At 36.6% G+C, this 12237-nt stretch overlaps 1 protein-coding gene across 5 annotated transcripts in view; it reads right to left on the minus strand.

The window, feature by feature from the left end:
• The window catches only part of LOC127447620 (tensin-1-like), a 363293-nt gene that overhangs the window by 187335 nt on the left and 163721 nt on the right, over window positions 1–12237 (minus strand). For all 5 annotated transcript variants that reach the window (XM_051709554.1, XM_051709553.1, XM_051709551.1 and 2 more), the window contains exon 3: window positions 7074–7111. In XM_051709554.1, the coding sequence (XP_051565514.1) occupies window positions 7074–7111 (38 nt within the window). The remainder of the gene's footprint in view (window positions 1–7073; window positions 7112–12237) is intronic.

Genomic DNA, 12237 nt, shown 5'->3' on the forward strand with positions numbered 1-12237 from the left:
TTTCTTTTATTTCTTATGGGATTCATAAGGTAGGTTATAATAGAATGGCACAATCATAAAACAAAACATGGCAACGAAGAAAAAAATGAAATGACCTCTGTTCAAATGTCTGCATACCCTTAATTCTTAACACTGTGTATTGCCCCCTTTAGCATCAATGACAGTGTGCAGTCTTTTGTAATAGTTGTCTATGAGGCCCCAAATTCTTGCAGGTGGTATAGCTGCCCATTTCTCTTGGCAAAATGCCTCCAGGTCATGCAAAGTCTTTGGTCGTCTTGCATGAACCACATGTTTGAGATCTCCCCAGAGTGGTTAGATGATATTAAGGTCAGGAGACTGTGATGGCCACTCCAGAACCTTCACCTTTTTCCCATCTAACCACTGGAGGGTCAACCTGGCCTTGTGCTTAGGGTCATTGTCATGCTGGAATGTCCAAGAGTGCCCCATGCGCAGCTTTCGTGCAGAAGAATGCAAATTGTCTGCCAGTATTTTCTGATAACATGCTGCATTCATCTTGCCATCAATTTTCACAAGATTCCCCGTGCCTTTAAAGCTCACACACCCCCAAAACATCAGTGAGCCACCACCATGCTTCACAGTGGGGATGGTATTCTTTTCACTGTAGGCCTTGTTGACCCCTCTCCAAACATAGCACTTATGGTTGTGACCATAAAGCTCTATTTTGGTCTCGTCACTCCAAATTATAGTGTGCCAGAAGCTGTGAGGCATGTCAAGGTGTTGTCGGGCATATTGTAACCGGGCTTTGTTGTGGCATTGATGCAGTAAAGGCTTCTTTCTGGCAACTCGACCATGCAGCTCATTTTTTTTCAAGTATCATCGTATTGTGCTCCTTGAAAAAACCACACCATCTTTTTCCAGAGCAGCCTGTATTTCTCCTTTCATCTTTATAAAGTTCCATTACCTTGTTATGCAGGTCTTTTGACAGTTCTTTTCTGCTCCCCATGGCTCAGTATCTAGCCTGCTCAGTGCATCCACGTGAGAGCTAACAAACTCGTTGACTATTTATACACAGACACTAATTGCAATTTAAAAAGCCACAGGTGTGGTAAATTAACCTTTAATTGCCATTTAAACCTGTGTGTGTCACCTTGTGTGTCTGTAACAAGGCCAAACATTCAAGGGTATGTAAACTTTTGATCAGGGCCATTTGGGTGATTTCTTTTATCATTATGATTTAAAAAGGAGCCAAACAACTATGTGACAATAAATGGCTTCGTATGATCGCTATCCTTAAATAAAAGACAGTTTTTTGCATGATCAGTCATATTTTTAAAATCAATGCCAAAATTTCACAATTTCTGCCAGGGTATGCAAACTTTTGAGCACAACTGTAAATGAAATCAATCTTGCATGACTAGAATGGTCTGTTTTCACACCCTTGGGCCTCACGGTTTCATCATGCTCTTAATATGAAGCCACATTTCAGCCATTTGTGTTAAAAGAAGTGAAAGTATTCAGAATAGGAAGTTTGTAGAAAAAGAAATGGGGTGCTAAGGAATATGCAGAACATTTGAATCTTTTAAAAGATTTATTTTAACAAGAAGGATTAGAAACAAAACCCAAATATAGTATTTCTAAGTGTTCATCTGTCTGTCCTCGCAACATACATATTGCATGTTCAACAAGAGTTTCTATATGTGTCGTATATTACTAAAAAGTTACACTAAACTAATCGGTCTTAAAGAATCCCTGTATAATCAGGCTGGTTTCAGATTCATCTCACTCAAATCAGACATGTTTCTTAGGGACCCTTGAAAAAAAAAAAAAACATACAGTACATGCATACACAAATGTAATATTCACAGAGCGCAATAAATATATAATTTTGTAAGTTGTACGCCTATTTAGACTCAATAAGTGCCTGAGAAAGTACATACAGTATGTCTAGCTTATGTGTTGTTTTGCTTAATATGTGTTTGACAGCCAGTGGCATCTCATGAAATTTCTGTGTTAAAATAACGAATCCTGTTCTAGATTTGTCCTGATTTGTTGCAATATATCTTTAATATATGAGAAATAAAACAAATAAAAATATATAAAAATATATTGTTTTTCTTATTTTCTAATATATATTTTTTAATTACACTATCTGGGCATTTCCTCTGGCATGTCCAGTAATTGCCATCTGACTGTAACACGCTGGCTATCTCAGCAGTGCCCTGGCACTCTACACATGTGCGCAGCGCACTTGGCGTCTCACATTAGTTGGCCTTTGTGTCTAATGAATAATTTACTCTCCCACTTAACCTTACTTGCCTATATTTACAATCACCCAGAGACTGTCACTTCATTTTCCAGCCTTTGGAATTCAAATCAAGTCCGGTCTCGCAGACGTGCCTAAACTCGCTCCATGTCTGTGTGCAATGAACCCAGTATGCACTCATTTCTGACCTTTTGTGAAAGCAAGCTTGTTTACAGAAATGAGGAATAGTGCTAGTTAATGAGAGAAGAAGAGATTGACTATAGCCAGTTGGTCTACCAGTCTGACCAGCTGAAAAGTGTCCAAACTCGCCAACTGACCATCTGTTTTCATTTTTCAGCAGGGTGTGCATATGAATATGTTTTGCAGTGTACTTTTCTGGAATTAGAAACTTGTAATCGTTACCCAAAGGGGCACACATACTGTCAAATTCTGATATCTTTTTCTATTTTAGGCACAGTGCACTTCAGCTCATGTCTGTTAGCAATGTCATATCTGTATTCATGTGCTGTTTTTCTTCCATCATTCCGTCAGCCAGGGGACCAGAGCCAGATCGCCACCAAGTCTGGCCAACGCAAATGGTCTAAGCATTTGTTTTTAGTGGCAGTGGAGGTTACGCAGGGGCCATGTGCAAGTCTTCTCTAAATATGGAAGGGGAGATCTGAGTTATGAACTGGTTGGATTTACAGTATATATATACATCAATCAAACTGTGAAGGTAAGGAATTTCTTAAATCAAAATTGATCCTACATACTTCTCTAAAGCATGTTCCTGGTTTGTATACAAATCACAAGTGTACTGTATGTTATTTCTAGAGCTGTCAAAGATAACGCTTTAATGCATGCGATTAATTTGAAACATTTAACATGTAATTTTTTCTTAATCTTGATTAACGTATTTACCGGGGCACTTTAATTACCACAGAAGCACGCCAAGTCTTAACTATCACGAAAACACAGAATGAGACATTTGCAAGCAATTTTCATATGCAGTTCAAAGTGGCAATTGACGCTGGTGCTGATGCCCTGATGCAAACTGTGAATGCAACTTCATGATTGCTGTAGCAAAGCGGATAGCAACAGTCTCTTGATATTGTGGAGGATGAGTGTTTAAGATATTTAATGCCTATTGCAATGAACACTCAACCGATGGGGACTAGTTCTTTTAATAAGTCAACCTCCTTCTAAGACTTTGGGAAATGTTTAATGTTACTAGAATTACTGCTACTTTAGGGCATTTTTATCTTTATACTGTGGAAGGCTTTGTTTGGAAAATGTTAATAAAACATTATTTTTACATATTGTTTTGTTTTCTTTCCTAAGAAGGATATTGGTGCATTTTGACGGGATAAGAAGTATGTATTGAGTCAAATTCAAGCACTTTCAAAATCTGTGACTAATCGCAATTAACTTTGAAAAATTATGTGATTAATCACAATTAAAAGTTTTAATCGACTGACTTCACACATTATTTCAAATTATTTTATCTGTAATATTTTATCAAAATGCAATAGCTTGCTCTACCTCTGAAACAAAATTTTCAGCTGACATTACAAATCCCTCTTACTTTTGTTTAACCCCTTCCTTATAACCACCTGGCTCTATTCTAGTATGTCATGCTCACTTTTCACAATCCAATCACTTCTAGAAGAAATAAAACCGGAAGAGGATATTTAAGTAAGATTATGGAAGTGAAATGGCAAAAACTGCATTTCACATTAAATATGATGTCATTTATTTCATAAACAGTTAAAAGACGAAAGAGTCCAAAGGCTAGCTCTGAATCATTCAGAGTCGTTTTCATCTTATATCTAATGGCAGAAAACAAACTGCAGACATTCTTGGGAATGAGGGTGGAAATTCCTGCGAGTTTGGCGAGGGAAGTGATGACACATCTCTAACATTTCTAGAGAGCTTTTGAGTCTTAATCGCTGTTTAAACAAGATAGCTTCAGAGTGTCACTGCTGTCCTCCCAAATCAGACGCAATTCATCAAACAAAAAGCCCTGTCTCTTATTTGTTTCTTCCTTGATGATCTTTAAGGTACACTAAGTAAGTTTTTGCTTATTACAAAAGTTTTACACATAAAGAACTAAATAGTATTTTTTTGATATATGTTGAAAATGATGTACATTCACATGAGATGAAGACTCTAGTCATAATAGAAACCTAATAAAAGCTGTTTCATTTTACATGGAGCAGGTCGCCCCCTCATGGGCACTGCCATGTTGACAGCACATGACACTGTGTCATGCAATTGAGTTACTACACTAATAATGACAATAATAATAACAAGCTTACTTTATATAGCACTTTCAGACAATGCTCAAACATAAAAGTACATGTAAACAAAACAAGCAAACCAAACAATATAACAACAAACACAATATACTTACTACAGACAATAACGGAGCCAGAGTCAACAGTATAGTCCAGAGTGATGGTATCAGCAGGATTGTGATCCAACAGACAGTTCAAACAGAACGAGTGCAAGTGAAAAGATAAAATGTCCAAATAAGAGGGAGTCATGAAGCAAATGTGTGTAGTATGAGATAGAGAAAAACACAAACTAAAAGTAACAAAACAGAAGACAAACAAACATCTTCGGTGTAAGGCGGTAGCATTTAACAAACAAACTTCCAGTATCCAGGATGATGGGGGTCAGTATGGAGTCCAAAACCACAAGTATTACTGGGACCAATTGGACGAGTAAGAGCCAGCTAAAATCTGTGCACATTTAAATAAAACACAAACTAACTACTTTAAAACTTTAGTTTACCAATCTACAAGCTTTTAATAATTTACATGTATTTAATTAACCATCAAAAATTATGTTCGATGCCACACACGGATGATGTTGGTGGAGGAACGTTTGCACTGATCTGCAAAGCAAACTCAACAGGCCTCTAAAATACAAGAACCCCATTCACACCTCTGGAATTTCCTGTGGGTGTGAAGACTGGCAAAGCAGTAGGTAGGGCTCACTGCCCGACATACACACTTGTGCATACACACCACCATCAACATACTGTATACAATAATAGCTGCCATATGGAGCTCACAGGGATCATGGGGTAGAATAATAGGTGGCTCTATTCCAAAACCTAGTGAGCTTCCTTCATTGGAAACATTTTAAGGCATCATAGATGCACTTCCGAAGCAAAAGCTATTAAAAAAAGACAGACAGCATGATTATAATTATGCCGCCTTCTAATATACCTTTCTTGGCTAGCCTATATGTATCCATTGCAGAGGTGGAAATATAAGGACACATAATGTATTGCAATAAAATTAATTATTAAAGCTGAAGTATGTAACTTTTTCTGTGTTGAAATACTTTCTTCTATCCCAGCTTAATATGCAGAGACAACTATTAGTAAGCCATTCATAGGTAAATTTTCTCGAAAACTGTAAACACTGTGTTTCTCTTCCACTATGAAAATTGCTCTGTTGGTTTTGCGAGACCTGCTTAGACCCACCCCAACAACGTTACTCAACCAATGGCGTGAGTTGAGGGTGGGACTATGTCTTTGTTTGACCAACTGCAGATGGGGGCGTATTCAGAAATCTGTTTTGAAAACAACGATTTTTTGCAATTCCGTTTGGTGGCGCTAATGGCGCAGATATTACATACTTCAACTTTAATTAAATACCAATTTAGTTCAAATCTAACTAAAAATTGACCCTTATGATTAATATTTGTGTGCTACATATTTGTTGCTTATTAGAGTATCATGTCATAAGCTGAGCAGCATGCTAACGCCAAACTTTATTGAAATAAATTGTGAGCCGAGTCTCTTGTGCACTTCATGCTATTTGAATGAGCTGCTGCCTACATACAACGCCAAAAATCTGTCCATAATAAGGTTCTATTTCAGTTAGAATGCTGCTTTGGGGCTGTTCACACCGAACGCGATGTTGTGTCCATCTGCACTGTTTTTTAATTGTTTTTCCATGTAAACATGCACTAGATAGATTTCTATGAGTGCTGCTCTGCATCTTGCTGTTTCTTATTCAGCGTTCAACGCAGGAGCGCCATGTTTTTTAGACGCCATGTCAAGGTAAACTTCAACTTAACTTCAACTTTGAAAAACACATCTGAAAAACATGCGTTCCATTCTATTTGTTGCGCTGTGGCTAACTGTTTTAGTGGTTTTGGAACAGAACCTCTGCATTCATCCATTTCTTACAAAAAAGCCCCCGAATTCTTGCTTCCTTAACCTATAAGCAACCCCAACCATTTTCAAATGCTCTTGGTCTCCTTTTTTCAAACCCAACTTCAAAACAGCCCAATCATGCAAGCAACCCACAAGAGAAGTAGAGGGCCTTAAATTTGAGGAGAGAAATCTAGAACAAGGCAAGAGTTGGCCAAGCCAAACATGAACTGTGGCAGCATGCAGAATTTTTTAGAGCATGCCAATACCATTACCCAAACAAAATAGGCTTGTTCACGCAATTAGGTCTCTGTGATAAGATTTGTTTGGCTTCCAGAGAGAAATATAATTGTAGATTTGACGAAAGTAACCAGATCGGTACGCGCAATCGGGTTGTTTTGAAGTCACAAAATAAAAAAGAACTTTGTTCTAGAAAGCTGAAAGTCAAAGACAACAATAACAATGTTACAGACATAACATTTTGTGTCCACCTGTGAAATAACTGGTCCAAAATCCCACTCCTCATAACAATAAAATGGACACTAAATATGTTTTGATTGTCCATGATTGCATCGTGCAACATTTTCACGTTCAGTGTGGACAGACAAATTACTTGTCGCTGGAATCTTATCGCGTTATGTCTGATTAGGACGTGTGTTAGTGTCTAACATGACAAATAATACATGCTGTGTTCCTTACCTTAACCTCACACTTCCTGTGGCAGGCTAACCGGCAAACTGCAAAGGACAAAAAAACAAGCCATCACATTTCAAGTCCACAAATTTCATAAATTCATTTTTACAATTCACAAACCTTTTCAGCAATTGCTAATCCAGAAGAAATGAGTGCTTTTAACATGCAGGGCTCATTCTACACAGCAAAATTTGTTTACGCTGTGCTGCGTCAAATAATATTCGCCATTAGAGACTTGATGTTGCACAGTACCCTCCACACCAGGCACTGTGTATCTGCTCTCAGATCCTGGCTCACTGTTTGTGAAGTCTGGGGTTTGCAAGCTTATCTTTAAAGACCCAATAAAATGGCTTGATGAAAACAGATGTCTGTTTCCTGTTATTGCACAGAAAATTGTCTATCTAAAGAAATTTCCAGTTGACAAAAAAAATGAAAAATCAGAGAAAACAATTAATTTTTACAATTGATAAAATTAGATGTGACCAAATGCATTAGGACTATGTTGTCATTTGTGTTAGAGAAAGAGATAAATAGAGAAACAATGGAGAATTTTAAAGTTTTAGGAGTATACTGCATATATATGACCTCAGAGCTAACTGACATGCACTACAAGCCACAAAACTCCAAAAGGCAGCGTCAAGACTAGTTTTTCTCAATATATGCATGATAATTTCTGGAAAGAGACGTAGATCACCGGTGCTTTTAGAAAACTGACAGAGAATTTCAATTCTGCACATCATTGGAATAAATATTCTCAAATATTGTACATTCTCGACTGTTAGTTCACAAAACATTTTGGTCTCATGTATTGTCAGATCTTATAATTATTTATTTTGGTCACTTGTATTGTCAGATCTTATAATTGTTCATTTTGGTCTCATGTATTGTCAGATCATATAATTATTCATTTTGGTCTCATGTATTGTCAGATCTTATAATTATTTATTTTGGTCACTTGTATTGTCAGATCTTATAATTGTTCATTTTGGTCACTTGTATTGTCAGATCTTATAATTGTTCATTTTGGTCACTTGTATTGTCAGATCTTATAATTGTTCATTTTGGTCTCATGTATTGTCAGATCTTATAATTATTTATTTTGGTCACTTGTATTGTCAGATCATATAATTGTTCATTTTGGTCTCATGTATTGTCAGATCTTATAATTGTTCATTTTGGTTTCATGTATTGTCAGATCTTATAATTGTTCATTTTGGTCTCATGTATTGTCAGATCTTATAATTATTCATTTTGGTCTCATGTATTGTCAGATCATATAATTGTTCATTTTGGTCTCATGTATTGTCAGATCTTATAATTGTTCATTTTGGTTTCATGTATTGTCAGATCTTATAATTGTTCATTTTGGTCTCATGTATTGTCAGATCTTATAATTATTCATTTTGGTCTCATGTATTGTCAGATCTTACAATTATTTATTTTGGTCACTTGTATTGTCAGATCTTATAATTGTTCATTTTGGTCTCATGTATTGTCAGATCTTATAATTGTTCATTTTGGTCTCATGTATTGTCAGATCTTACAATTATTTATTTTGGTCACTTGTATTGTCAGATCTCATAATTGTTCATTTTGGTCTCATGTATTGTCAGATCTTATAATTGTTCATTTTGGTCACTTGTATTGTCAGATCTTGTAATTGTTCATTTTGGTCTCATGTATTGTCAGATCTTATAATTATTCACTGTTACATTGACTAAAGTTTGCTAAATTCCCAACCTGTTACAATTTGTCAGACAAAAGAGTGATAGAAATGTGTGTTTCGCAGACATCCTTTGTGATGAATCTTATTGAACCATATCAAACATTTTCTTGTGGAGATCTTGGTAAAAGACATGGAGAAAATGACCGACTGTTTTTCGGCGAACTCAGGTGTACTCTTGAGAAAGCTAATTTTGTCCGGTTAGGAGTGTCTGTTATTGCATTTCATCTGATGTGAAAAGAACATTTTGAAATAAAATATAAAAAAATGACTTTATAAATAATTTTAAAATATTCCAAATAAAATAAATGAATAAATAAAATCAAATATTTTAAATAAAATAATAAAAATTAAAAGAATAAATAAAACAAAAAATATTTTCAAAATAAAAGAATAAAATAAAAGTTTTAAAATACAATAATGTGACATAAAATTACAAAAATATTATTAAAATTATATAAGTATTAAAATATTAAAAATGTAAAAAAGGTCATGTCACCTTCAGTAACACCCACATTCAGAATACAGACAACTTAGTATTACCTACAAACATCCCCATCTCATCTGAATCAAAGCATGACATATGTTCTCTAATTGCAACTTAACCCTTGTTTAGAAAACTAATCCTGTGCAAACAGTGCTATAGATTCTCAGTTTCTGTGGGGCCCAAAGAACATAAGCAACCTCCTATTCAACCCCCATTCCAATCCATATTCCTGCTCATACAGGTACAACACATTTGAGCAAACACAGCCCCACATATCCCTGCTCTTACACAGTGCTTGCTCTGTTCCCTATGTCTGAAATGCCATTCCACAGAGAGGGGTGGAGTCTCAACAACAGAGGGCCTATACACACAGAGGGAATTTTAGTCACCAAAGTGATGAAATGCTGCCAAAGCCACACCCAATATAATCTCAAACTCCTCTGAAGGCAGAACAAATTGTAGCACTCTCCCTCTCTCTCTCTCTCTCTCTCTCTCCATTGCTGGAAACACCTGACAGGAAAGTCATAATTAGACTTATAAATCTAGTCTCAGGCAATTCCTTTAAAAGGGTCATAACATGTGTGTTTTTTGTTTTTTTATTTTTTTAAATAATTTTTAATATTATAAAAGTCCTTCTCTGTCAGAAACACAGGGTTTTGGTGCTACTTCTCCTTTAACACTTGCCAGTAAACGCCCTGTTATGACTGGCTCTCTGCTCTTGACTGATCTGCTCTCTTCTTGCCATCTCACTGCTCACCACTGCTGGGCAGGCTACAGAAGGGAAGTGACAAGGTAAAGTAGGTGTTGATGTGTTGTTGTGGAGGAGGCGGTAAGATGCAAATGTTACCACAGTGTGACATCACTATATGGAGTAAATAGAGAGTGAGTCGTTTTGGCAGCTTGGTTTCAACAAACGCTCTTTTTGCAGTGAGGGGGATGTTTTGAGTTCTGAAACTTACAGTAATGTTTTTATAGTACAATGACCTCTTTAATGTCAAAAGACCAAGAAAAATGTGATTCCTTATGTCATGACCCCTTTAAAAGAGCATGAATCTAAAGGGTTTTGGGAAAATCCAGAATTTCAAAGCAGAGTTTAAAAATATGTGCTTCTGGAGTATTCTGGAGTAGATTTTATCTTATGTAATATCTCCCTTTCCCTGTCTTGGTTCACATATTTTCGAGCATGCGTAATATTTGTAGTGTTTATTTTTAAATTCTTGGTTTAGATTTTGAAAAAGTAGTTTGAGTAGTGAACCTCTCAAAAGGGTAACATTCCCATGCCTTTGGGAGTGGTGGAGAGGGAAAACTGTATTTTGGCTTCTGATCTGCATAGTTCTTGGCTTTGCGGGATATTTTCATTAGCATCTGATCCTCCTGTTTGGGAGTGTGTCGGATGTGAGACAGTTTGGAGAAATGATGACTGTTTACTTCTGGTGTGGGGTGGTGTGGCTTGGTGGTTAATAATCTGGACTGATTATGCAAAGGTTGTAGGTTCAAACCTCAGAAAATGGTGATTTTCATGAGCTATCTTCATTATAAGCATGGCATTTTCAGCTACAGTGTTCCTGTATTTCAACTGGTAGAACATTTTCCTAGCAACAAAATAAACAAATGCATTAATACCTGTAGTCAAATAAACCACTTGAGGCCATGAATTGCAGTGATTTTACCATGGGCAAGGGTAGTATCTTTCTCTAAGAACCTCTGACCTATTTTAACTATGGTAAATGCATGCTCTTAATGACTTATTGTTTTTTTTATAAAACTATGGTAACAGTAGTGCCTGACCGATTTATCACAGATTTTATATGCGCAGATATTATTTTTTTTTAATTTTTTTTTTTTTTTTAAGAACATATAATGCAGAAAACAATGCTTGGGGTGATTTAGAATTGGTGTTATAATGTAGTTTGTCCAGCAGAGCACGCTCCGACACTATTGTTTACAGAGCTGAGCTGACAGTGGTTCTGCAGACAGTGCGGACAGTTAAGCGGTGTCTTCACGGTAAGTTGCTAACTAGTTTGTGAAATACATACTGGAAAGTTAATAAACAATGACCCCATCATTTTCCCTTTTCAATATAATTAATATAACGTTAACCCTGTCCCTGACAACTATGTCACTCATGTTTATCACATCTGTTTGCTGTTAGCCAGCTATAGTTTGTTAGTAATGTAGCAGATTGAAAGGTAATCATCAGAGCATCTTTTTTGCAGCTCAGCAGACAACAGTGCGGTGGTGGATTGTGTCTATTTAGTGTTGATTTCACACTACGTTGTTACCTAGTTGGTGAGACGCAATGCTGGAAAGTAAATAGTCCATCTTTTACTCTCCGTGACAACGAGCTTATAGCTAACTAGCTAACCATGTAGCTACTTTCATAGCTTGTCAGCTGAGTGGAAGCTAATGTGTAAACATGTATTCACCAAACTGTTTTGTTCAGGATTCACAGTTTGGTACCCCCTTCAACTGAACAATTCCAGTCATTGCATTTACAAAATGTAATATTTAATAGTCTGGTTTTACACCGTTGAAAGTTTCCCCTGCACTTGTATAGCAGAATATAGTGTAATACAGCTGCCGCTGTTTATCTCTTGACTTGGCAGGTGTAAATGCTTCTTGTTTTACAACCTGCCCCTAATTGGCTGACAGTATTAAAATAGTGAGCATTTGACTGATACTAAACAGTACTGATGTTTATTTAGCTATTTATTTTATTTTAATTTATTATTTATGTGGATTTTCTCCCATTTTCTCCCCAATTTGGCATGCCCAATTCCCAATGTGCTCTAGGTCCTCGTGGTGGTGTACGGACTTGCCTCAATCCAGGTGGCGGAGGACGAATCTCAGTTGCCTCCGTGTCTGAGACAGACAATCCTCTCATCTTATAATGTGGCTTGTTGAGAGCGTTACTGCGGAGACCTAGCGCGTGTGGAGGCTCATGCTATTCTCCGTGGCAT

Source organism: Myxocyprinus asiaticus, chromosome 10 (assembly GCF_019703515.2).
Source record: "Myxocyprinus asiaticus isolate MX2 ecotype Aquarium Trade chromosome 10, UBuf_Myxa_2, whole genome shotgun sequence".
In the NCBI taxonomy this organism is placed as follows: Eukaryota; Metazoa; Chordata; class Actinopteri; order Cypriniformes; family Catostomidae; genus Myxocyprinus; species Myxocyprinus asiaticus.